Source organism: Pelodiscus sinensis, chromosome 3, assembly GCF_049634645.1.
Source record: "Pelodiscus sinensis isolate JC-2024 chromosome 3, ASM4963464v1, whole genome shotgun sequence".
Classification (NCBI taxonomy): Eukaryota; Metazoa; Chordata; order Testudines; family Trionychidae; genus Pelodiscus; species Pelodiscus sinensis.
Window position 1 is genome coordinate 176,985,856 of NC_134713.1, and position 24,553 is coordinate 177,010,408.

Consider the following 24,553-nt stretch of genomic DNA (forward strand, 5'->3'; position numbering starts at 1 on the left):
TTTTTTTTTTTTTTTTTGACATGTTTGGGATTTTTGGTGAAAGCATCTGGCAAGGCCAAGCTAGGCATGGAACCCATATATCCTGAGGCGCAGGCCCATGCAGTGTCCACTTAGCAACACAGCATTCCTTTATAGGTCTTTCTAAACTGATATCTTAGGCGAAATAAAGCTTTCCTGTCATGTACAGAAAAACTAATTTTTCATCATTATCATGATACCAACATTATCAGTTTGTTTCCTTTTGAAATCCACTTTCTGTAGAGACCTCATTTTTGCTGGGCAAAAGGGAAACTAAACAACTATTTTATTTTTGATGCAGAAAACCTGGTATGCTTGTAATGAGATTCTCTTAAAGATCCTTGCTCACAAGTAAAAAAAAAAAAATGCAATTTAAGAACCTCTCTCCCCAAAACATCTTAATAAACAAAGGACTGAAGCTTTACATAAAAATTGGTGAAGGGATTACATGCTGTGATCATGTTTGCAAAGGGAGATTTAATTTCTGATCTTGTTTCTCGTGACGTGTTTTTTTCAAGTTACAGTATAGTGCTACAACATTAGGCTTTGTACTATGACTATAGTCAACTTCTGGCAAAGAAAGTTGATTGTATTAATCAGTTGTGCATCAGCCAGAGATTGCTAACCTAAGGAGAAACAAAAGAGCACAGACTTCAAAATGTTGTGTTCAAGCCTGATTTGTGTGTGTGTTTTGTTTCAAACTGACTTACTATAAGACTGTGCAACAGTATTATCAGTCTGGCCATTGATTTCATCCAATACAGTGACATCTTTGCAAACATACTGGTGGGCAGGAGGAGGTGAGATGTAGCATGTTTAATTCTCTGTGATGGGTGTCTAAAGCTGTGTCTACCTTGCCCTGTTGTTCGGACTAAAGAAATGTGAATTGCAGAGTACACCATAGTGCTGAACTGTAGCTCGCCCATATGTCTGGCATGGGTGGTATGAAAAGGTAAGTAGTTTAAGTTAATATAGTCCTGTTTAAAGAGGACTACATTATCATGAAGTGGGTACCTTTCCAGTCGCGCCTGCAGCATCCGCCTAGGAACTTATTACACAGCTCTTGTATGCATATTTTAATTCACATCTGTGTAGTCTAAACGGCAGAACACTGTGACCCTGGCAGATGTGGAGGCTGGAGCTTATTAGCCTCTTCCAAGCTGGGTGGGGTCAGTGTTCTCTGCAGCGTCGACATATTTCTGGCAGGTAGATCACTGCTGTTGATGTTTATGGCATGCACTAGCTTGGTGGAATGGTAAGTTGAAATTTGTATGAAGGGGTGGCCATAGATCTGAAAGAAGCTCTGGGAAAGAACACCCACAGTCATTTTTTGTACTGAAGATGTGACCAGTTAACCAGGGATGCTTACTGGTTCCAGTTAACTAGTGGGAAGGGTTTTGCTCTATCTCCATGGGGGTCCACCATAGGCAGGGACAGCTCCAGATTTTACATCTCTATTTTATACAGGATGGTTACGTAATGAATTGCAGTCTAAATGTTCATTTCTAAAACCACTTACAATGGGCACAATTTGCAGTTAAGATTGAGATTTTCATGGCTGCCTAAGGAATTTGGACACCCATTTGTCAATATTTTCCACTCTGAAGTGATTGGTACAGTACTGTAGCCTCTCCTAGTGTATGTACAGAAAGATACTGCAATTACTGTAAGTTCCTGCGGTGTTTAATATTCAATCTTTAATGGGACTATTTATTATAAAGTCTGTTTGAATGAAATTTAATCTCTGTAAATCATCCTTTATTTTAAATCTCAGATGAGGTCTATTACTATTTTAATTCTGCATAAAAACTAGTGCAAACATCAGGTTATGTGTCCTGAGCATGATTTACCAACACCTTTGATAGTCTTCTAATGATCTGTTTCTTAATTAGATTGCTCTGATTATTGTCTCCCTGAAATATGTGTATATTTTAAGGTTCACAGGGCAGTAGCTTGTCAGAAAGACTTGAGTATGTTTTATTTTACACTTAGTATTTCTTGCAAATTGAAGTGCAGGACCATATGGTGTCACTTCTGAGGTAACACTCTTGTATAAATGTCTTTTCTGTAAAACATTCTGCAGAGACATGTAATTTTCTCCTGTGAAAACATTCGTAATATACGTAGCTAATTTTATAATAATAGTGTGGGCTTAATGCATGTATGTCACTCAAAACCTTTTCCTGGTTAGAGGTCAAATAATTAAATCATTGCTCCAATTTAAGATAAGATGAGCATTAAATGTTTGAAGTTTAAAATACCTAATAAAAAAGTAGTTTAATACAAACAGTGAAAACAGCCTAGGAAATCATAGCAAAATACACATAAGAAATTCTCTAAGAGCCAAGCTATTAAGGCTCATCCCCCATCATTTTACTTTTAAGATCAACACCTTTAATATGGAAATCACCGAGCCCTGGTCTACACTAGGGGATAAGTTCGAATTAAGATACGCAACTTCAGCTACATTAATTGCACAGCTTAAGGCAAAGTAATCCTAACTCAAATTTTGGCACTGGCCACACTGCAGGAAGTCTAAAGGAGCACACTCTCCCTTCAGCTTCCCTTACTCCTCGTAAAAGCAGGACTACTGGCATCAACGGGAGCACCCCTCTCAGTTTGAATTAGTATGTTTTCACTAGACCTGCTAATTTGAACCCTGGAAGATCGACTGCAGCTGCTTCAATATTACGTGTAGTGTAGACATGGCCTGAGAGACAATAGCCACAGGACCCCATGATGTCATTTATCTGAGACGAACCATGTTATAAATGATTCCTTCTTGTTTTGTGCTCAGTGTAGTTTTAAATATCCCATGTTCTGCACTGCATGAGCCATATTCAGCTTGAGTTGTCAGTGACCCATCAAGGATGAAACCTCAGAGAAAGAAATTTAGATATATGGGACTGGTCAGAGACACAGGTCAGACAGAGAGAAATAGATTTGCACGCCATCAGAATAAAGATGATAGTTAAATTTGAGTGAATGAATGAGGTTGGGTAAAGCCAAGCAGAAGAGTAGACAAGGACAAAGCCCTGTAGGTCCTTTGCAGAGGGAGTGAAAGAGAAATCTCCAAAAGATACACCAAAAGGGCAAATGGAAATGTTAGAAGTAATGAAAGCCAAGGGAGGAGAGAATGTCCTGGAGAAGGGGATGATCATCAATGTCAAAAATTGTGGGAAGGTTGAGGAAGCTGTGAGTAGAGTACAGGTAGAATTATGTTTGAGGGGCAGGGCAAAAAGAGGGAGTATCTTATAGTGGTGGAAAGGGGAAACTGAATGACATTGGGGAAGTCTCCTATTGATAGAGAAAGTTAAGAGTATAAATTAAATAGACTGCATTCTTCCTTGGTGGTTACCATGCTTCTTATGAAAATTTGCAGGATGAACACTGCCTCGCATTCTAAAAATTAAAACTGTATATTGTAAATGAAATGGCATTAAACTCCTTACTCTGAATAGCTCCAGTACTTGATGAGATATTCTTTTGCTTCTTAATAATGTGATATGCATATTTGTATAGAAAGTACAGCTAAACAGTAAGGTCATGTCTACACTGCAGGTCTAAAGCCGAAATAAGCTATGCAACTTGAGCTATGTCAATCGCGTAGCTTAAGTCGAAATAGCTTATTTCAGCTTTTGGGCCTGTCTACACAACAGGAAGTCCGAGGTAGAGCACTCTTCCTCTGACTTCCCTTACTCCTTATAAAAAGAGGGCTACAGGAGTTGGAGTAAAAAGTTCTCTGGCTTAACATTACTTCCATGTTATGTTGAAATAACTGCTTGTAGTGTAGACGTGGTTAATGTTATTTTGTAATAATGTCAGTTATTTCGAAATAACACTGCTGTATAGACATAACTGAAGTGGGATTATAACGTTTTCTCTCAAAAGTGCTGACAAACCATGCTCCTGTAGTTTCTGAGGTTTGGCTTGTTAGGGTATGTCTACACTGCATTCCTCTTTCGAGAGAAGAATGCAAATGCAGTTGAGCGAAATTGCAAATGAAGCACGAATTTGAATTTCCCGTGCTTCATTTGCATAATCGCGTCCGAGAGCTATTTCAAAATACCCTATTTCAAAAAAAGAAATGCAATCTAGACGCAGTTATTTTGAAAGAAAACCCTTCTTTCGAAATTACCCTTACTCCTTATAAAATGAGGTTTAAGGGTAATTTCAAAAGAAGGGTTTTCTTTCGAAATAACCATGTCTAGACTGTATTTCTTTTTTCTAAATAGGGTATTTTGAAATAGCGCCCGGACGTGATGATGCAAATGAAGCATGAGAAATTCAAACCTGCACTTCATTTGCAATTTCGCTCAGCTGCATTTGCATTCCTTTCTTGAAGGAGGAGTGCGGTATAGACATACCCTTAGTGACTACAGAAAATGAGTCTAGTTTATTCTCTATATGCAAGATGAGGTTTGTTTGGAACTAGCCATGAGCAGTGTTATTCGTTTCAGGAATGGATTTTTGGTTTTTCTTGGATGGGGCAATTCAATTATTTATGTTTTGATCATTTACAATAAGAAATTACAATTGAATTGTTGTGACACATTGGTTCATATATAAATATGGAATTAATAGTACTAAACAATATATTGTATGTTGGCCGTATATTGTTATATAATTAACATATCCCTTTTTTCTAAAGTATTTTAAATACAGCCTTAACATGGAGCATGTGTGCTTGTATAAATACAAAATGAACTTCATATTAAGGAAGACATATATTAATGCAGCACATTTGATCTGGAGATAATGGTATTTTTCAGACACACTCGTTCTGTGTGACTTTATGAAATCTTTTCATTCATTGTAACCTGTCTATTGACAGTGTAGACACAGTACTTACTTTGAACAGTGCTACTCCAGGCGCTCACTCTTCTGTGGTCTTTTGCATTTGCCCAGAGCTGATGAAACCATTATTCCTTTTGAAACCACTTAGAAATGTTGCATTGTGCTGCTTCCTGGATTTTGCCTCATCTAATGATGATACTAATAAATAACTAAAAGAACTTTACATCATTAAAACATTGCCATAATTAAAGTCATTAAAATAGTAGAACTACCTTTGAAAAAAATAAAAGTAGTCGAGATCTAGAAAAAACAAAAGAAAAATGTGCAGAAGGACAGAGACTCATGAATAGTAATCCCTAATTCTTACAGTAACAAATAAACCTTCATGGCAAGGAGTTTTAAGGAGTTTTATAAAAGTCAGGGAGAGATGATGGAAATGGATTTTAGGGTGAAGCATATTTTAGATCCACCTTAAGAACCAGAGATAGGTCATTTAAAGAATAGATAGTGCGTGACTGCAGAGACCCCCTAAGCTGAGGCTGAAGGATGAGACATCTCTTAAAACTGACTCTGACACTATTAAGGCCTTTAAAAATCAACTGTGCTATCTTAAAATCAATTCACTGCCGCAGGCAGCTGATGAGAAGCACACAGGGTGGCCCTTTCATGGTAACAGTAGCTTTATCCAGAGGGCATATGTATTGTCCTGGCTGCCTTTCTGAACAATCTGCGAGCACTAGAGACACCCTGCTAAGCAGGGATTTCAGTAATTGAGGCATGTGGTCCTGAGGACAAGTGTTGCAGTTGTGAGGTCCTCACGGCAGGATCAAAAGGGATGTAGCACTTTAACTGTAAAAGCCTCATTGCCAAATCACATCCTTGGCTTGCAACAGAAAGATGGTCATCTAACATGACATGATGCTTGAACTTACTGTCTCAGTTCAAGGCCTTGCCTTCTTCTACAGTTTTTCATAAAGTCACCAAGAATTAGTTCTCTAGTGTTCAAAGACTAATTAGAAGCTGTGTTGACCACTAGCAAGTGGGAATTCCAAAAGGTTAGCTGTTTTCTGTTTTAGGAGTTCAGGAAGTGGCAGAGAGAGACCCATCTAGGTTCTCTTCTAGGGGCTCCCAGCCAGCACATACTGCTTTACTACTTTTATGAACTCTCCCTGTTGTCCAGTGTAGTGAGAGGTTAGGGGGCAGGCCCCATCCCTTACCTCTTTTGACACCTTGTATCTGTAGGAGTGCTAGGAAAGAGGAGGTCCTATTCTCCCATTGAAACTTGGATCAGCTCCAGTGCAGGGGCATGGAGAGAGATTATTGGTGAACGCTTCAGCTTTGTGTAGGAACTGGTCATTGACTGGTTATATTAGTAGCCCTGGCACAGGATTAGCATAAAGCTGAAAAAGCTTACAGGACTTGAAAACTCAGAGGCTGATGAAGTCAGTTAAGGTGTGACTTTTTGCAGAATATTCCATCCAGGTGATCAGTTACCCTTTTGCTCCATTGGAACTATTGATTCCACCATCATTAGGAAAGGACAAGCGGATGCTAGCATATTGGAGCACTGTTATGCACAGGGTTACCCACTGACTGATATTTGACCAGCCTGGCTGGGTTTTTATGGATTTGCCAGTTGCCAGAAAAATAATAAAATCTGCTTAGTTTTTTTTACATGGGTCTAAAGATTTGCATTATTATTACAATATATTGGGATATCTAATGTAAAAAGTTTGTGTCCAGGTAAAGATGCTGCAACAGAAGCCTGCTACAGGAGCCTGGTTAATTCTGATGGCAGTTCTCCAGGGGCCCACCCTGGCAAGCTTCTTCTGGGCCACTGGCCAGAGGTTCCTCACCGTGTCTTATATATTAAAATGTATAGACTTGGACTGTGGTGTACATGGAAATAGGACACAGATTTGTCAAGAGTCTCTGGGTAAGTATAAAAGGGGTAAAAAACACGGGTGATGTCATGGTAGGGGTCAATTACAGAACACCTAACCAGGAAGAAGTAGGATGAGGAGTTTATTAAACAACTGACACAATCATCCAGATCACAGGACTTGGTTGTGATGGGGGACTTCAGCTACCTAGGAATCTGTTTGGAAAACAATACAATAGGGCACAGATTATCCACCAAGTTCTTGGATTGTATTGGAGACAATTTCAGAAGGTGGAAGAAAGCTATCGAGGGAGGATGTTCTAGATTTGATTTTAATAAATACAGAGCAACTGGTTGAGAATTTGCAAATGAAGGGCAGCTTGTGTAAAAGTGATCATGAATTGACAAGAGTTCGTGATTCTAGTGATGGTAGTAGGGAGAACAGCAAAATAAAGACAATGGATTTCAAGAAGGCAGACTGTAGCAAACTCCGGAACTTGGTAGGTAAAATCCCACGAGAAGCAAATCTAAGAGGTTAAACAGCTGGAGAAAGTTGGCAGTTTTTCAAAGAGACATTATTAAGGGCACAAGAGCAAACTATTCCACTGCATAGGAAAAATAGGAAGTATGGAAGAGATCACCCTGGCTTAACTAGGGGATCTTGAATGAGTACTGTGGAAATGGAGTTATAGTGGACCACAAGCTAAATATGAATCAATAGTGTGATACTGTTGAAAAAAAGCAAACATAATTCTGAAATTTATTAACAGGAATGTTGTAAGCAAGACATGAGAAGTAAATTTTCCACTCTACTCCATGATTTTTAGGCCTCAGTATTACAGGCATGTTCCTTGGATGCAGCAATGCTTTTCCGGGATAATTTTAGTATCCCGAAAAAGCAGTGGAGTCTAGACGTAGCTTTAGGGCCAAATTCTATTTGCTTTACTCAGCTCACTATTCCTATTACAGTAGCTGGTATTCTTCTTATGTTCACACTGTACTTTTCAATATTCTGTTTTTTATTAATGTATAATAATTTTACTTTAAAATCTTCACTATAAATGTAAGATGCTATGTAGCTGCACAAATTTTTAGCAGCTGCCTGTTGAACTGTTATAAATAATTAACAGCTCATTCATCATAGATGTTTTAGATTACTTGCCTCTATAGTATCAGTTTGACCTTTAAAGGACTCTTCTGCAGTTTGGTTGTAATTTTAAAAACAACACAAAGAAGTCTATTAATCAGTCTCTTTCAGACATTTCACTGTTCCCTGTGTAGTATTTAAATTGGTTTGGTTTGGAAGAATATCAGTAGTATTTTTTAACAGTGACTTATTTTGCAGTGGCTGCAACAAGAAATTTTGTTTTTGATCTCTAACAGCCTTAAAAGGTCAGCAAATATATTTACTAGTATTTATTCTGGAGCGTAGAAAATACCTAATTTGAAGAAAATTATAGACTAGCAGTACATTAATCAATGGGCTGTGAAGGATATATTAAATTGAAAATATTATCGAGAATGAAGATCTTGGTCTTAGTAGAAAAAGTGTATTAGTCACTAATTTTTCTTCCAAAAAGTAGATAATCATGAATATTTGAACATGTTGTTAAACCATTATCCAAGATCAGAAAAGTTAGTAAAAGGATAAAGCCTGTAAGACAGATTGCCTATTAATGTTAAGGTAGGCAAAATGTAAATCACATATACAAAATTACTTCCTGCTCCTGAGGGACTTAAAATGTTTGCTATTATTTCTTGTCTTTTGCTAGTTGCTCTTCAAATTATTTTTTTTTCTGATTATTTATACTTTTACACTTGACTTGCCAGAGTTTGTGCTTCTGTTTTCCTCACTAAGGCTATGTCTACACTCTAGAGCCGATTTATGAAAAAAACTTCACTTACATCCGCACTGCAATCACGTTCTTTCAAAAAAAAACTCGAAAGAACAGACATTGGTAAACCTCTTTCTATGAGGAAGAAGCCTTTTTCCAAAAGAGCTTTTTCTGTCTCATCTGAAACAATCCTCAGTCCCTCTGAGACCTCTCCAAAACCATCCACACTAGATTCTTCTAAATCCAAGTCAGTGGAGTCACTGCTAACAGACAAATTCTGTCTATCAGGCAGTGAAACAAGTGTCTCACACATCGAGCTCTTACCTTTTACATGCAGAGCTTTCTCCTGAATACCTTCTCCAAGCAAGGCATTGTCACTTCTCTCAGTCACTGCAAACTGCTTGCTAAAAGCACTGCAAGGACTCTTTTTCCTATGAACTTCCTTAAGCAACAGTTCACCATTCTCTGGCCCTGCAGCAGCATCACTCTGCTGGGCCACACTCAACTACTGAGATTCCTTTACTCCCTAAGGGTATGTCTACACTACAAAGTTAATTCGAACTAACAGACGTTAGTTCGAATTAACTTTGATAGGTGCTACACTAGCGATCTGCTAGTTCGAACTTAATTCGAACTAGCGGAGCGCTTAATTCGAACTAGGTAAACCTCATTCTACGAGGACTAAGCCTAGTTTGAATTAATAGTTTGAATTAAGGGCTGTGTAGCCACTTAATTCGAATTAGTGGGAGGCTAGCCCTCCCCAGCTTTCCCTGGTGACCACTCTGGGCACCACTAGGGAAACTCTTCTGCCCCCCTCCCGGCCCCGGAGCCCTTAAAGGGGCACGGGCTGGCTACGGTGCTCGTGCCAGGTGCAAGCCTGCCAGCACCCAGCCAGGAGACCCTGCACATGGCATGGCTCGAGCCAGCCACCCGCTGCCACCCAGCCCTCCTCCTCTTCCCGGGACCAGGCTGGCGGCTCCCGGGAGCCTGCCCAGGTCCACAAGAGGCGGGCGCCCGCCTGGTCTAGTGCAGACATCGTGGACCTCATCCACGACCTCCACACTAGGCACAGGAAAGTGGCCGTCTAGGGCAGGAGAGCTGCCAGCCTGGCCCCCAGGAGCAGGTGTGCAAGAGAATCAAGGGTGTCCAGTGAGACCCCCGACCCTGAGCCCTGAGCTTACAGTGGCCGTCCTGGGTCAGACCAAAGGTCCATCTAGCCCAGTAGCCTGTCTGCCGCCAACCGCCAACCCTAGGGACCCTGGAGGGGATGGACCGAAGACAGTGACCAAGCCATTTGTCTCGTGCCATCCCTCTCCAGCCTTCCACAAACCTTGGGCAGGGACACCACTCCTACCCCCTGGCTAATACCACTCCATGGACCCAGCCTCCATGACTTGATCTCACTTCTCTTTAAACTCTTTTCTAGTTGTAGCCTTCACAGCCTCCTGCAGCAAGGAGTTCCACAGGTTGACTCTTTGCTTTGTGAAGAACAACTTTCTGTTACTAGTTTGAAGCCTGCTACCCATTCCTTTCCTTTGGTGTCCTCTAGTTCTTCTTTATGGGAACTAATGAAGAACTTTTCTGTATGCACCCTCTCCACCCCACTCATACTTTTAGAGACCTCTATCCTGTCCCCCCTCCGTCTCCTCTTTTCTAAGCTGAAAAGTCCCAGTCTCTTTAGCCTCTCTTCATATGGGACCTGTTCCCAACCCCTGATCATTTTAGTTGCCTTCTCCTCTCCCAGCCTCTCTCTTCCCCTCTCCCACCTCCTTTTCCCAGTCTCCCCCAGTTTTGTTCAATAAAGACAGAGTCAATGTTGGAAGACACGTTATCTTTATTTTGTACATCAAGAAGAGGGGCTAGGGAAGGGTAAGTGGAAGGAGGTGAGGGGGGAATGGGGCACGAGCCCCCGATGGGGAGGACTGGGCTGGCTCTGCGGGCTTCTGGAGGTGGAAGCTCTCCTGCAGCTCCCCAATTGCCCCCTCTCCCCAGATGGCAGCCTGCGGCAAGTGCAGCCAGGCTGATGGCCGAGTGGTGTGATGTGTCCAGTGTGGGTAGTCCAGGCACTCCAAGCCAGGACTGCTTTGCAAGCGGGGCACCCCTGAGAACTGTCTGTCCCAGATGGGGGTCGGGACCCTTTAAGCACAGCCCTCGGCTAGCCTGAGACAGCATCTCCACGCTCTAAGTCCTCCTCTGATGCCCTGCTGGCACTGCTTCCGGCCATCCTTAAGCACAGTTCAGGGTCCACTTAATGTGGACATGCTAGTTCGAATTAGCAAAACGCTAATTCGAACTAGTTTTTTAGTCTGGATCCGTTAGTTCGAATTAGCTTAGTTCAAATTAACTAATTCGAACTAAGTTAGTTCGAATTAAAGTTGTAGTGTAGACATACTCTAAGCCAGGGTTTTGGTAAGGTGGCCACAGGCCCGATCTCGTGGCTTGGAGGGGCCAGATCCAGCCCTTTGGCAGCCTCTTGCACACCTCGTCTTAGAAGGACACAGATGATGCCCTGAAAAGCCTATCTTCTGAAAAGCAGGAAGCTTTTTTTGTTGTTGTAACTTTAGAAAAGAGCCAGAAAGCCCAGTGAAGTTTGTCACCCATCCCTGTGCAGTCTGGAAAAATCACAGTAGCTACTTCATTCACTCTTCTTGCATAGGCTCCACAATATCTTATATAAGCCTACTTATGCAGCAGAACCAGTGTATGTGTATGTGTGTTTGTATTACATGGCAGCCTCACCACATGGTTAGATGTTGGTTTTATTTTTATTTTCTTGTAAGGGTATGTCTACACAGCTACATTATTTCGGAATAACTAGCATTATTTCGAAATAACGTGTCTGCATGTACATAGCAAGCCGTTATTTCGAAATAATGTCAAAATACTGTCAAGCTGGAGGACTTCTTACTCTGACTCCTGCAGCCCTCATTGTACGAGGAATAAGAGAAGTCAGAGGAAGAATGCTCTATTTCAAAATAAGTGGTGTGTAATCACTCCCAATTTCGAAATAAGCTATTTCAAAATAAGCTACACAATTGACGTTGCTCAATTTGCATAGCATATTTCCAGTTAAACTCTGGTATGTAGACACACCCTAAGAGTCTGTCAGAAAAGATGTCCACTGTAGCTGGAACATGAGAAAATAGGTTAAGTGCAGCAGTAGAAAAGAACAGAATACAGGCATTTAGTGGACAATACTGATAGCTCATGCTGTCTAGTTCTATCAGTACTGTAGAGCTGCTTAAAAGCTTAGCAATGTGCTGCTAAGCATAATCAGCATGATCCATCAGGCCAGAGACAATGCACATTATTCAAAAGTCAAATATGGCTTAGTAGTTACATTTTTCTTGTGGTTCTCTTTTCTAAGTAAACTTGCAGTGCGATTTGCCTAGCATCTTAGGCTCCAGTCCTCCAAGCATTTGTGTATGTACCAATGTTTAAGCACATGAGTGGTAGCATTGACTTCAGTTGGACTTAGTTCAAGTGCTTAGAGTTGAGCATGCATGTAAATGTTTGCAGAATTTGGGCCCTGGTCCTGTTTTGAAGGGCAGAACTGTGCAAAATACACACAACATAATTAGAACCACAAGAGACTCAACTACACTGAGGAGCTTTGTCACTGACTTCAAACTCAGGTCATGTTGACAGAAAGATTTCAATCAAATTTTGGCTTTGGAATCTCTATCTGATGAGTTGTAAAACAAATTCATGGGGATCAAAACCGTAGAAAATGTTTGTGAGAATCTCCGAGAAGAGAGATGGTCCAGCCTTATATTGCTCTAACAAGGAGCACAGACCCAATAGTCAAAGTAGCAAATGTAATTGCAAGAAAGATTATAGTGGTGAGTATTGTTTTGAAAGCACAGCTTAGTTTATATAGTGTTTTCAGTTTTAGTTGTAGTTTATTGACTTTTAGAATAAATCATAAGCATAATGGAGCAATGCAACATTGTATTATAATGTTTAATATAATAACATAACAAGATTTAATTTCTTACATAAACAGTGGTATATGAGAGTCCATGTTCTCTTTTTAATCATTGTGTAATGAACCTTAGCACATAAATTCTGGCTAGCCTCTGACTGATGTAACACCATTGATTTCAACAGCATTATGCTTGGTAACAGTAGGGCTGCATTTGGTCCTGAGCATAATGGAGATTCATATATTACTACAAATGTATCAGTGACTAAAATAATCACAAGTCCTTCTTCGTTTTTCCTTATTTTATTTTCAATAGCTTATGAGGTGCTGTTTAGAGGATCACCGCTCAGAGTCTTGCAGCTGTTTAAATGTCAATTTTTGAAAAATGTGTTGCTGGGAGAATTCACTAAAGATGCTTCTGTGTTTTAGGCTTGCAGTAATGTTTTGCAAATATAAGCAAATAGTTCTACTGGATGCAAATTAGAATCTGATGATAGAGTTTATACCTACCTGTCCAGTGCTTGAAGCACATTGAAAGTATTGCTCATATTTTGTTTTTAAGTCCAATAAAAAATGCACAAACACTCTGATGTTGTGGTGATGGGTATGGCACAAATATCTAGTCCGATTAGGTAAAATTAAATTTATAAATGGATTTAAACTATTGAAATTGTATCTTTTACTGAGTGACCTTCATATTGTTTTATTTTTTAATGTATAAAGGGTGGATGGTACAATTTAGTGACTTAAATAGTCCCATGCCTATTATTTTTAACTCTTAAAATCTTAAGACCAAATTTTGATATTTTTATTGACACTTAATAGATCTTATTACTCTTCTTATCTCATGGGCTTCAGTGGGATTGCTTTTAAGATCAGGTTTGAATAGAGTGTCCACATTTAAGCCTTAGAATTACCAGGCTGGGTCAATGATTTTCTATTCTTTTTTTTATACAGATAGGCAGCAAACCTAGTGCTAACCCTCATGAAAATTGACCAGAGCATCGATCAACATCTCAGTGTGACTCCCTCATTCTGCTGATCCCTTGGTGCACTGCTACATCCAGTTATATCAGTACTCTTAAAAATAGTCTTAAACTACTGCTACTCTTGTTACAGATTGAAAATAATGAGGGTTATTGGTGTACTAGCAGAGAAATGAGCAGCACTATCTGAGCAAAAGTTCCAAGTCCCTCAGATATCTCCTTTCCTCTGAATTGCCCAGTCACATGGGTGTGGTTACAGTTATTATGATAATTATATGCTGAAATAGAGGTAAGGGATGAATATTGCAAGATGTAATTTTTCAAAAATTCTTGAAGAGAGGTGAAGAGGTGAGGCTTAATGCATTGAGCAACATTGGTATCAAGCATCTGTACCTTAATGCTAGTTCAAAGGACAAACTTCGTCATGCAGAGCTGAATCTTTCTGCGGAGGGCTGGGATCAGTGGGAGATGGGAGCATTCTACACTTCACAGAAGTGGGATCATAGTGCTTATTTCTGGGCAGGCTCAGACCTGGACTACGCAAAGGAGTACGGTGGAATAAAACTTCATGGGCTGTCCAGATGTTGAATGCAAATATTTAGGAATAAGTGGAACTAGTTGCCTGTTTACTACATCCCTGAATTGGAAGAAATAGGGAATGGGTGAAACCACAAATGCACCTCCCCTTTTTGAGGTCAGAGTGATCAAGTCAGCATTGGGATATTATATATATATTTAGTAGATTACTAAGACCTTCCCAACTGCCTAGCAGCCAGGAGGAAGCTGAGGAGAAATTGAAACAAAGATGAATGGCTGAATCATGATGCCTGGCAAGACTACTCTTCAGATGAAACTGTTTCACACTATCCCTTGCTGAAGGCTGTGCCTACGGTTGCAAGTCACCCTTAAAGTCACCACCCTATGAGTTTTTCAAATAATACTGTTTGAGTTAGCAGGGTGTAAAAAAAAGAATATCTGAAAAGTTTCTTAACTGTTTAAAACTGCCTTTCCCACCATGTTTGGACAATACACGTTTATAACATAATTCACTTTTTTTTGCTGAGACAAAGCTTGAGAAATTACATTCCAATAGAAAATGAATGGCAAGAGGTGTTTGGATTGGACTCACAATTAACTGTCACGGTGTTAGCATGACACCATGACAAGGTGTATAAATGTATTGGAGATCCACAAAGGGTCAGAAAAATCAGTAGGAAATATCCTGACAACATGATCCTGTGACAAAGCAGTATTTGTTTGAATTTGCTGTCTGTGCACGTACTTGGAAACATCCATCCACATTTGATTTAGAGAAAGAAAATCCATCATTGACAATACACTTTGAAAATAATGAAAGCTTCTTATTATGTACTGTATCTTAGTGATACAGTCACTGAAAAGATTAGGTCTTTAGTTAAGGTCTGAAAAACAATTCCCTACAGTTCAGAAAACAGATTGAAGCTTTTTCCAGTAATTTGTTATAAGTATGTTTCTTTGAAAATTACCAAGATACTAACTAAATAATCTTACAAAGATAGCAAGTTGCAAAATTTTCTTAAATAATTTTAATGCATAGAAAAAATCATGAGATTAATACACAACCCGATTACTTCTATTCTCTCATCTTGTCTAAATGGTAATTCTGATAAATTTCATAGAATCATAGAATCATAGAACTGGAAGAGACCTCAGAAGGTCATCAAGTCCAGCCCCCTGCTCTAGGCAGGACCAATTCCAACTAAATCAACCTGGCCAGGGCTTTGTCAAGTCGAGACTTAAACACCTCTAGGGATGGAGTCTCTACTACTTCCCTAGGCAACCCATTCCAGTGCTTCACCACCCTCCTAGTGAAATAGTTTTTCCTAATATCCAACCTGGACCTCTCCCACCACAACTTGAGACCATTGCTCCTTGTTCTGCCATCTGTCACTACTGAGAACAGCCTCTCTCCATCCTCTTTGGAACCTCCCTTCAGGAAGTTGGAAGGCTGCTATCAAATCCCCCCTCACTCTTCGCTTCTGCAGACTAAACAGACCCAAGTCCCTCAGCCCCTCCTCATAAGTCATATGCTCCAGCCCCCTAATCATTTTGGTTGCCCTCCGCTGGACCCTCTCCAATGCGTCCACATCCTTTTTGTAGTGGGGGGCCCAGAACTGGACACAATACTCCAGATGCGGCCTCACCAAAGCCGAATAAAGGGGAATGATGACATCTCTGGATCTGCTGGCAATGCTCCTGTTAATGCAACCTAATATGCCATTAGCCTTCTTGACTACAAGGGCACACTGTTGACTCATATCTAGCTTCTCATCCACTGTAATCCCCAGGTCCTTTTCTGCAGAACTACTACTTAACCGGTTGGTCCCCAGCTTGTAACTATGCTTGGGATTCTTCCGTGCAGGACTCTACACTTGTCCTTGTTGAACCTCATCAAATTTCTTGTGGCCCAATCCTCCAATTTGTCTAAGTCATTCTGTACCCTATCTCTGCCCTTAAGCGTATCTACCTCTCCCCCCAGCTTAGTGTCATCCGCAAACTTGCTGAGGGTGCAATCCATCCCCTCATCCAGATCATTAAATCCCCTCATCCAGATCATTAACACCAACCAAAGATATTGTGGGGATAGACACCTTTCCTGGAGGATGCCAGAGAAGAGAAATGGATTTTTGGGCTAGACAAACAAAATTAAAAAAAATATTTACACGTCTTAAAAATTAAATTTTAGAGGGCAGATCCTCTGCCTGGAGAAAAGACTGTGGTAACAGAAGCTAGTTTAATGAGTGAGGATTGAAGACATATAAAGATTCTTTTGATTAAGTGCAAAAATAGCTTTTCAAACAGATAAATATTTATTTTGAAATTCAGATTTCAATGTAAAATAAACTATACTTCGATTGAGAGGCCATCTTGATAATAATGTTCCCTGCAGTATAGGTAGTTTGTGCTCAATGTTTTGTGTATTTGGAATTTCTCATAAAGAGGATTTTTTTTAAACAAATTATTCGTGTTTTGAAGGGATCATTACTAGTATGAGAAAGTACCCAACCTTGGAAGCAATTAGGTATACAGACTATGCAGTTGGTTAAACAAATAAACATTGTAACTAGATACAAGAATATATTTGAAATGATACAAATTAGTTATGTAAAGAAGAAATAATACAAGGATGTAATCAAGACATTGTTATACTGATAGGCAGAAGACCATGCATATGGAATAAGACAGTTTGTAAATGAGTACTGGACAGATACTGGTGGACAACTCTGTGTATAGAGCTAAAAGTGGCATTGAGGTATGTGAACAAGCACTTACAGCATTTATTGTCATATTTCATAGCCAGAATAATTTCATGTTTGTTTTCAAGTAGTGCTTTTAGACATGGTCTTCTGACAAAAATAGAAGAGTATTGTGTATCCTGGGTTGAATTCAGCTCCCAGTTCCACCGGTGTAACACCACTGAAATCTCATTTATTCCAGGTGTGAATACTGAGGGCCGATTTTTGGAAATTCTGTGTTCCTAAGTGAAGAAGTCGCATAAGTAGTGTTCTCTTTGTACTGGTGTCCCTGTATTTCAAACAAATGGTACTGGATGATGAAATGTGCTGGATACCTACTCTTGGGAGCCTTGGAGAGACTGGCTCTGACCTCAGGGAAGGCTGAGTCATGATAGGAGTATGAATCATGTATCAGATCACTGAAGTCAATGGAAAAATCTTCCACTGACTTTACTGGTTGTTGGACTAGGTTCTCAGATATGAGTGAAAGGGACTATAAGCCTTTTCCTAAAAACTGCCACAAAGGGGCTGGTGAATTGGGACACAGGAAAAGCCAATTGGGCTGAGGAATTCTAGGTGTTATAGCAAAAAATGAAAGCAAACAAGAGTCCACCATAGAAATAAAAACATAATTTATTCCATTTCCAGTTTCATCTCCAGTTCCAAATAATATCACTTCGAAAAAAAAAACCACAAGTGCTTGAAATAAGCAAAGAATTCCCCTTTTAAAAAATAGTTTTTCTAAATATTTCAAGAAGTGAATGCCCACAGATTCCCATGGCCTTTATACTCACCATGAGAAATTTCACAGACTTATGCTGTGAACCATGGTTGCTCAGAGTGATGTATGTGAAAGACTGGCATTTAGCTTAATTGATTGGGCCTCATAAGAAAACAGGATAGTCCAGATCCTCAGCTAGTATAAATCGACTTAATTCCACTTACATCAGTGGAGATCCTCTGATTTACACCAGCTGAATATCTGGGAGGGAGGCTTCTAAATTATTAGAGTCTAGTATTAGTCTTTTGAAAGCTCCACATTTGTTAATCATATTTGGAATGTGATATGTCCAGAACATAATTCTTAAGGTACTGAAAAGGATAGAAGGGGTGAGGTAGGCTGTGTATTCTCACAAGAGTGAAATAAAATTACTGTTCAGCATTAGGGATGTTAAATTTCAATGAATCAGCTAATCGAGTAGTCAATGGAATTTCCATCAACTACTCAATTAGTTGATAAGAGGGAGGTTGGGCGCTCGCTATTCTGGCTGCGCTTCAGGCTTTTAAATGTAGTCAGAGTTGCCTGCAGCTCTTATTATATTTTAAAGGCAGAAGAGCAGTGGGGAACACATGTTCTGACTGTGGTGCTTCAGCCTTTGAAATGTAGCAAGAGCCCCGGGGGACTCCTGCTCCATTTCAAAAGCAGAAACACAGCAGGGAGCAAGGGACGAGTGGGGACTCAAGCAGTCTCCACTTGCCCTGTGTTCTGACTGTGTTCAGCCTGCTTCAGTTCTTGTTCGCCCCTTGCTCTCTGAGGTGCTTCTGCTTTTGAAATGTAGCAAGAGCCTCATGGGCTCTTGCTCTTGCTACATTTCAAAAGCAGAAGTGACACAGTTGAAACCTGGCGTGAGAGGGCATTGCTTCAGTCCTCGCTCATGCTGTTCCCTCTGTGCCTCTGCGTCCCCTGTCCCATGTGGAACTGATGCTGGGGAGGAGCGGGGGGGAACTGGCTTTTAAGCGGCCTCCCCTCAGCACCAGCTCCTGCTTCCCCCTCTTGCTGACTCTCTCTGATAGAGGCAGCAAGGGAGGGGGAACTGACTAGTCGAGTCACTAAACTATCTAAATCTTATGCTTATCGGACAGTTGACTAGTCAATTACATCCCTACTCAGCATGGAGCTAACCCTTTGGAATGAGAGTGGTGCATGTTTGGAAGAGTAGTTCCAGGATATTTTGCTTAGGTTATCAATCACATTTTTGTTTTCTGTGAGAGCAAAAGTAGAGAGGAAATTTACCCTTGTACTGAGAGCTTGTAGGATAGAAATCTTTTGTGATTCTTTTGTTTGCATAGGGATCTGTGCTTTGTTCTTTAGAATGAGCTTTTGAAAAATACATCTGATTTTTGGTTTCTCACAGTAATTGTTATTACCAGTGTTGGAAAAGATGCGGGTAAGTAGAGAAGGAAGAGAGGGAAGAAAACATTGACAGTTCTAAACACATGCCTGTTATACTCTTAAGAACAGTAAAATCATAGTGATGATCAAGGGGCAATATTTCCTGGCTCCTATTGAGGTGTTATTTGTAGTATTCTTGTGAAAAATACAGAATGATACCTAGGGAAATGAGAAATGTTCAAAACTCCTCTTGATTAAAAAAAAATTAAATGACAAATTTAAGATACGGGGGATTATTCCTGCTCCCCTTGACTTCACTGGGAGTTTTGCATTAACTTCCACTGGGACAGAATCAGGTCATGTTGTTTTTCTGAGAGCCTGCAATGTCCACTATTTGTATTCAGATCACTGCTGATCTTAAAAATTCTGCTTAACTTCATGGAAGTTTAATTAACTTCTCTGTGTTGAGTATAAATATCACAGAAGTCACATGGATTGAATTGAGTTTCTTTCTTGAAACAGGATTTCAGGGGTCTGTATTTTGTTTTCTGGAATACATACCTTCCAAGGGGAGCTGTTCATCTGTAATAATAGTAATAATGTAAGGTAAGGAATGCTTCATCACTGTATACTATACTGTGGAGAATACAATTTTTGTGGCTCCATTCTGCATATTGTACATTGATGGTTTGTGGAACAAAGCTCTGGACAAAAAACTGCAAAAATTACACAAATGTAAAAATACATGGGGCCAGATTCTACCCGAAGACACAGACCTATTCACGTCAATGCACACAAATAGGCCTTTGTTCTTTGTTTTAGATAAATTAATGAATGATTTGTCAGTTAATAGACATAAGTTGATTGTGTGTGCTAACATGGCACCATTTTTATCTGACAGCTGATTGGATCAGGAAATACATCTTAAAGCTCTTTACAATTTGGAGGTGGTAAAATCTTGTGCATTTTTCTGCTGCTGCCTCTTTTCCTTCTCATCTATGTTGCTGTTTAGTGTTCTAGATCCAGCCAGCTAGCCAGATAGCTAGCCAGCCAGCTTGCTAGATACAGTCCATTTTTCTCAGTAGCAAACTGTATAAAATGCTGATATGTGGAAAGGGAAGGGACATTTCCAAATGATGCTTAAATCAGTGTTTGCGTTTAGCTTAGGTGCCTGGGAGAGAATCTAAATGTGGAAGAATTGCACAGAGTTCATCTATATAAGGGCTTCTTTGGATTTTTAGGATGACCATGAAGACTCTGCCCAAATGGGAAAGTCTCTCTCCCTTCATTTCCAGATTATACCCTAAAATGGTTTAGAAAATGCAAATGTGTACTAATTGCTTTTAGTATCCTTGAAGCTTCTTGTACTGTGTTACGGATGTTTAGCATACAAGACAGAGCTACTGCTCTAGGCTAATTTGAAAGCTGAAATAAAAGATAAGCTCTGTAAAGTTTAATTGGCTGAACTGTAGGAGGTGACACCACCAATTCAATTAGTATATAAGTGAAATGGTGAACAAAGGAAATGTCTGAAATTATTAAATTATATTTGCTGAGATAGAAAGTTTCAGTAGTTGAAATAGTTATATCATTTTCTAAAAATCCAACAGGTACAATGTTTGATTTATTTTAAACTCTGGTAAATAGAATGTGGAAACCTATTGCAGGATCTTGGAACTAGCCAGAGACCTCAATCAATTAAATAAAAGATAAAGATACTTTTATCACAATAAAGTGCTACTTCATGCATGAAATAGATGTCCTAGTTCTGTCAGTGATTTTGTACTCTATTGCCCTAAAAATGTGGAACCAACATGTAGAATTATATGTTAGTGGATTATTCACGAATTGCTTGTTTAGTTTGTCCACCTCGGCAACTTATTTGATCGAAAAACATAACTGAAATATATTAAGAAAAAAGAAAATAGTATTTGTTAAAATGCACTTTTCACAGTTATAGAACTTCAGTATTTTCCTTGAGATATTTTAGGAATATCTAAATCTAGTCTTATAGCCATTTATAGCACCCTGCTAAAACTAAGGGTTTGTGGCTTATTTTATTCTGGTTCCCTTTCAAGGTGGGGGGTGGTTCTGTTCTTTAAAGCCCTCCGTGGGTTTAACTTGAATGGTCTCTCGGTATTCCAACTCTTCCTGTGGGATCCCTCATGGTGGCTTCAATTACTGGGACACTCAGAGCTATCCTTACTTTGAAGTCTAGGGAGTTGAGGACAGAGCATTTCCTCAGAGTAGTTAAACACCAAGCTGCAAGGGATCTTAATGAGCCCAAATCTTGCCTTGTGTAGACCATATTGTGAGACCCATCTTTATACACCAGCTCTCACTCAGACCAAAAGTAACAGAGCAGTTCAGCAACATCTTCCTAGTCAACAGAAACCAATGGCTGAATGTATGCAAAGGTGGAGAATTAGGTCCTATATGTCAGTGCCCTGTGTTTAGGGCCCTATCAAAATTATGTGCATAAAAATGCATCATGGACTGTGAAATAGGGTCTCCCTCTGTGAAATATGGTCTTTTTTGTGCTTTTAGGCTATACTTATACTCATTTCAATGGGGAGACCCGAGTTTCTCAAACTGCAGGTCGTGACCCAGAAGGGAGTTATGGGGGGCAAGGGTATCACAAGATTATTTTAGAGGTATTGCAGGATTGCCATCCTTACTTCTGTGCTGTCTTCAGAGATGAGAAGTCAGAGAATGACACCTGTTGGCTGGGTATCCAACTCTGAAGGCAGCACCCCATCAGCAGCAGTGCAGAAGGAAGGGTGGCAATACCATTCCATGCCATACTTACATCATCTCAGCAGCCTTCAAAGGTGGGCAGCTGCAGAGTGGCAGCTGCTGTCTGAGGGCCTCCAGACTATATCCATGCATCCTCACTTCTGCACTGCTGCTGGCAGCAGCAGCTTTATCAGCTTTAACCCTTGTCTTTTTCTGGGAAACTACTGAGCAGTAAACAAGTTTGACCTCAGTCTCAGCTCATGAAAGTTATAAGAATGGCACTGAGCCACGTATGTGCACACCTGGTAAACAACTGTAGTATAAGATCACTGGGAGACCTGCCCCTCTGTGAGTCTCAACAGGGACCTAAACCTCGAAGGGTGCCCTGGGTCCCCCAGTTGGAGCCACGTCCACTGCGGCCTAGTGCGAGGTGACCAGAATGGGACTCCCCGTAGAACTGAAGGGGCATAAGCATTTCCAGGTGCCTGTTACTCATTTATGCATTGCTTCGCCTATACTTATTGGCATATTACTTTTGCAGTAACCATCTGGCAGTATTAAGCCTGTAATTGTAGTGATGTAGCGAGATTAATAAAAGCAACTATCTATCCCTAATCGACTCTGTCTTGAAGCAAATCCACAACCCCGTTGGGCTCTGCCCCTGTGAGTTGTCAAGTGCCTCAGTGCCCTCACCATAATCTACAATTACACCACCATGAAATTTCATATTTAAATAATTGAAATAATGATATTTACTATTTTTAAAATCTGATGATCATGAAATTGACCAAAATAGGCCATGAATCATAGGGCCCTATCCATGTTCCATTTAGCTCTTATAATTTTTTTGATCTGTTCTACCTATAGTGACTACTGGCATGTCAGTGCATTTAATATTTTAAAAACAACAAGAAATAAACATCACGATCAAGGCATTTCTAAGCAACTGAAAATCATTTCAGTTCAATGTATACTTCAGTAGGAAGCAAGATGTCAGAACTCAGTATGTCCATGTATAAAGTGTACAATGAAAGTAACATTTGTTACCTTATGGATATTCTTATGTTTAATGCAGCTGTTTCTTCATTTTACTCATTTTATAAGATAAGCACGGAGAGGCAGGGTCATTACTTGTATGAGCATCCAGACAACCCAGGTGCTGCAGGCAGAGATGTAGATAATGCAATACACAGCATTTTCCCTCTGAGTCAGGAATAAACATAGGAAGCATTGAAGCTGAGAGATTAAACTGAAATCCTTCTTACTTGTTTAAAATCCCAGAGACTTTTTATGAGAATGGAAGAGTTTTCCAGTGTTTTGTGTCCATCTGTTAACATGGGTAATTACATTTTGCTTACGCACATTCCCCTGTAATTTTAACTGGATACATTATCATTCACTTCTTGTCATGAACTGTTACATAGTGCAGCAGCGTGCTATTAACAGTTACTTTTTGTGCCAAAAGCAGGCAAAATGGTTGCTATATCAAACTAGCTAAGTTTTGGTTTTGGTTACAAGTCCATTGAAGTCATGTTTGTAATGGATAGCAGAATTTGCCAGGTAAAGCTTGATACTAAACTTCTTTATATTGATTTGACTTTATCACATTCAATGAAGTTCTTCTGTGAGCAAGAAAGAGCTGAGATTGAGAATGGTCCCTCAGCAGAATGTGAATTATCAACAAAGGTCCTGCTGATACAATGAGACTCCTGAAATTGAATTTCTACAAATCTTTACAATATTTTCATCATCTGAGATAGTGTTTATGTTAAAAAGAAATATATTTGTATTCCATCCCAATTCACTGCCATTACTAAATTTAACTTCTGAAGATTTTATATAACTATAAGTAATGTGTTATCTAAGGCTCCAAATTATTCTGCACTGTGTCTGAAGGAAAATTCCATGTTCCTGAACTTTTTGCTTTTCTCTCTGTCATTGAATGGGTCCCTCACTGACAGAAATGCCCTACACAGGTTTATTCTTTCTCTGTCTTGGAATTATAGTTTCCCACACATAATCTTCTGAATAATCTTTAATTTTTTTTTCAAAACTTGTGTTAGGCCTCTGTCTATCATGGGGTATGTCTACACTACCCCGCTAGTTCGAACTAGCGGGGTAATGTAGGCATACCGCAATTGCAAATGAAGCCCGGGATTTGAATTTCCCGGGCTTCATTTGCATAAGCGGGGCGCCGCCATTTTTAAATCCCCGCTCTTTCGAACCCCGTGCCGCGCGGCTACACGCGGCACGAACTAGGTAGTTCGAACTAGGCTTCCTAGTTCGAACTACCGTTACTCCTCATTCCACGAGGAGTAATGGTAGTTCGAACTAGGAAGCCTAGTTCGAACTACCTAGTTCGTGCTGCGTGTAGCCGCGCGGCACGGGGTTCGAACGAGCGGGGATTTAAAAATGGCGCGCCCCGCTTATGCAAATGAAGCCCGGGAAATTCAAATCCCGGGCTTCATTTGCAATTGCGGTATGCCTACATTACCCCGCTAGTTCGAACTAGCGGGGTAGTGTAGACATACCCATGGCTGGTAAAGGAAATAGCCATCCTATTATTTTGCAAATTCCTGTGGTCTGATTATATGAGAACCTATGTACCTCCTTCTGACATTGATCTGATCATAACTGATCACTGTAAATTATTGATATAATTTGTATTAAAAGCCAGGAAATGCAACAAGCCAAGAAACAAAACAAAGCCAGAAACAGTTCTGCTCAGTTAATATCCTGCACTTGGGATGGAAGAATCCCAAGTACTGTTACAAGCTGGGGACCAACTGACTAAACAGCAGTTTGGCAGAAAAGGACCTGGGGATTACAGTGGATGAGAAGCTGGGTATGTATCAATAGTGTGTCCTTGTAGCCAAGAAGGCGAATGGCATATTAGGTTGCATTAGGAGAAACATTGCCAGCAAATCTAGGGAAGTGATTATTCCCATTTATTTGGCACTGGTAAGGTCACATCTGGAGTATAGGG

At 40.0% G+C, this 24,553-nt stretch overlaps 1 protein-coding gene across 5 annotated transcripts in view; it reads left to right on the forward strand.

Annotated features, from left to right (window-relative positions):
* CCDC85A (coiled-coil domain containing 85A) overlaps nt 1-24,553 on the forward strand; it is a 160,401-nt gene that overhangs the window by 34,126 nt on the left and 101,722 nt on the right. Inside the window, exon 3 of one of the 5 annotated variants that reach the window (XM_025184187.2) lies at nt 13,415-22,375. The exons of the other annotated variants lie outside the window; for them this stretch is intronic. Within the exon in view, the coding sequence (XP_025039972.1) occupies nt 13,415-13,431 (17 nt within the window). The 3' untranslated portion in view covers nt 13,432-22,375. Of the gene's footprint in view, nt 1-13,414; nt 22,376-24,553 lie in introns of those variants that run through there. 5 annotated transcript variants of the gene reach the window in all.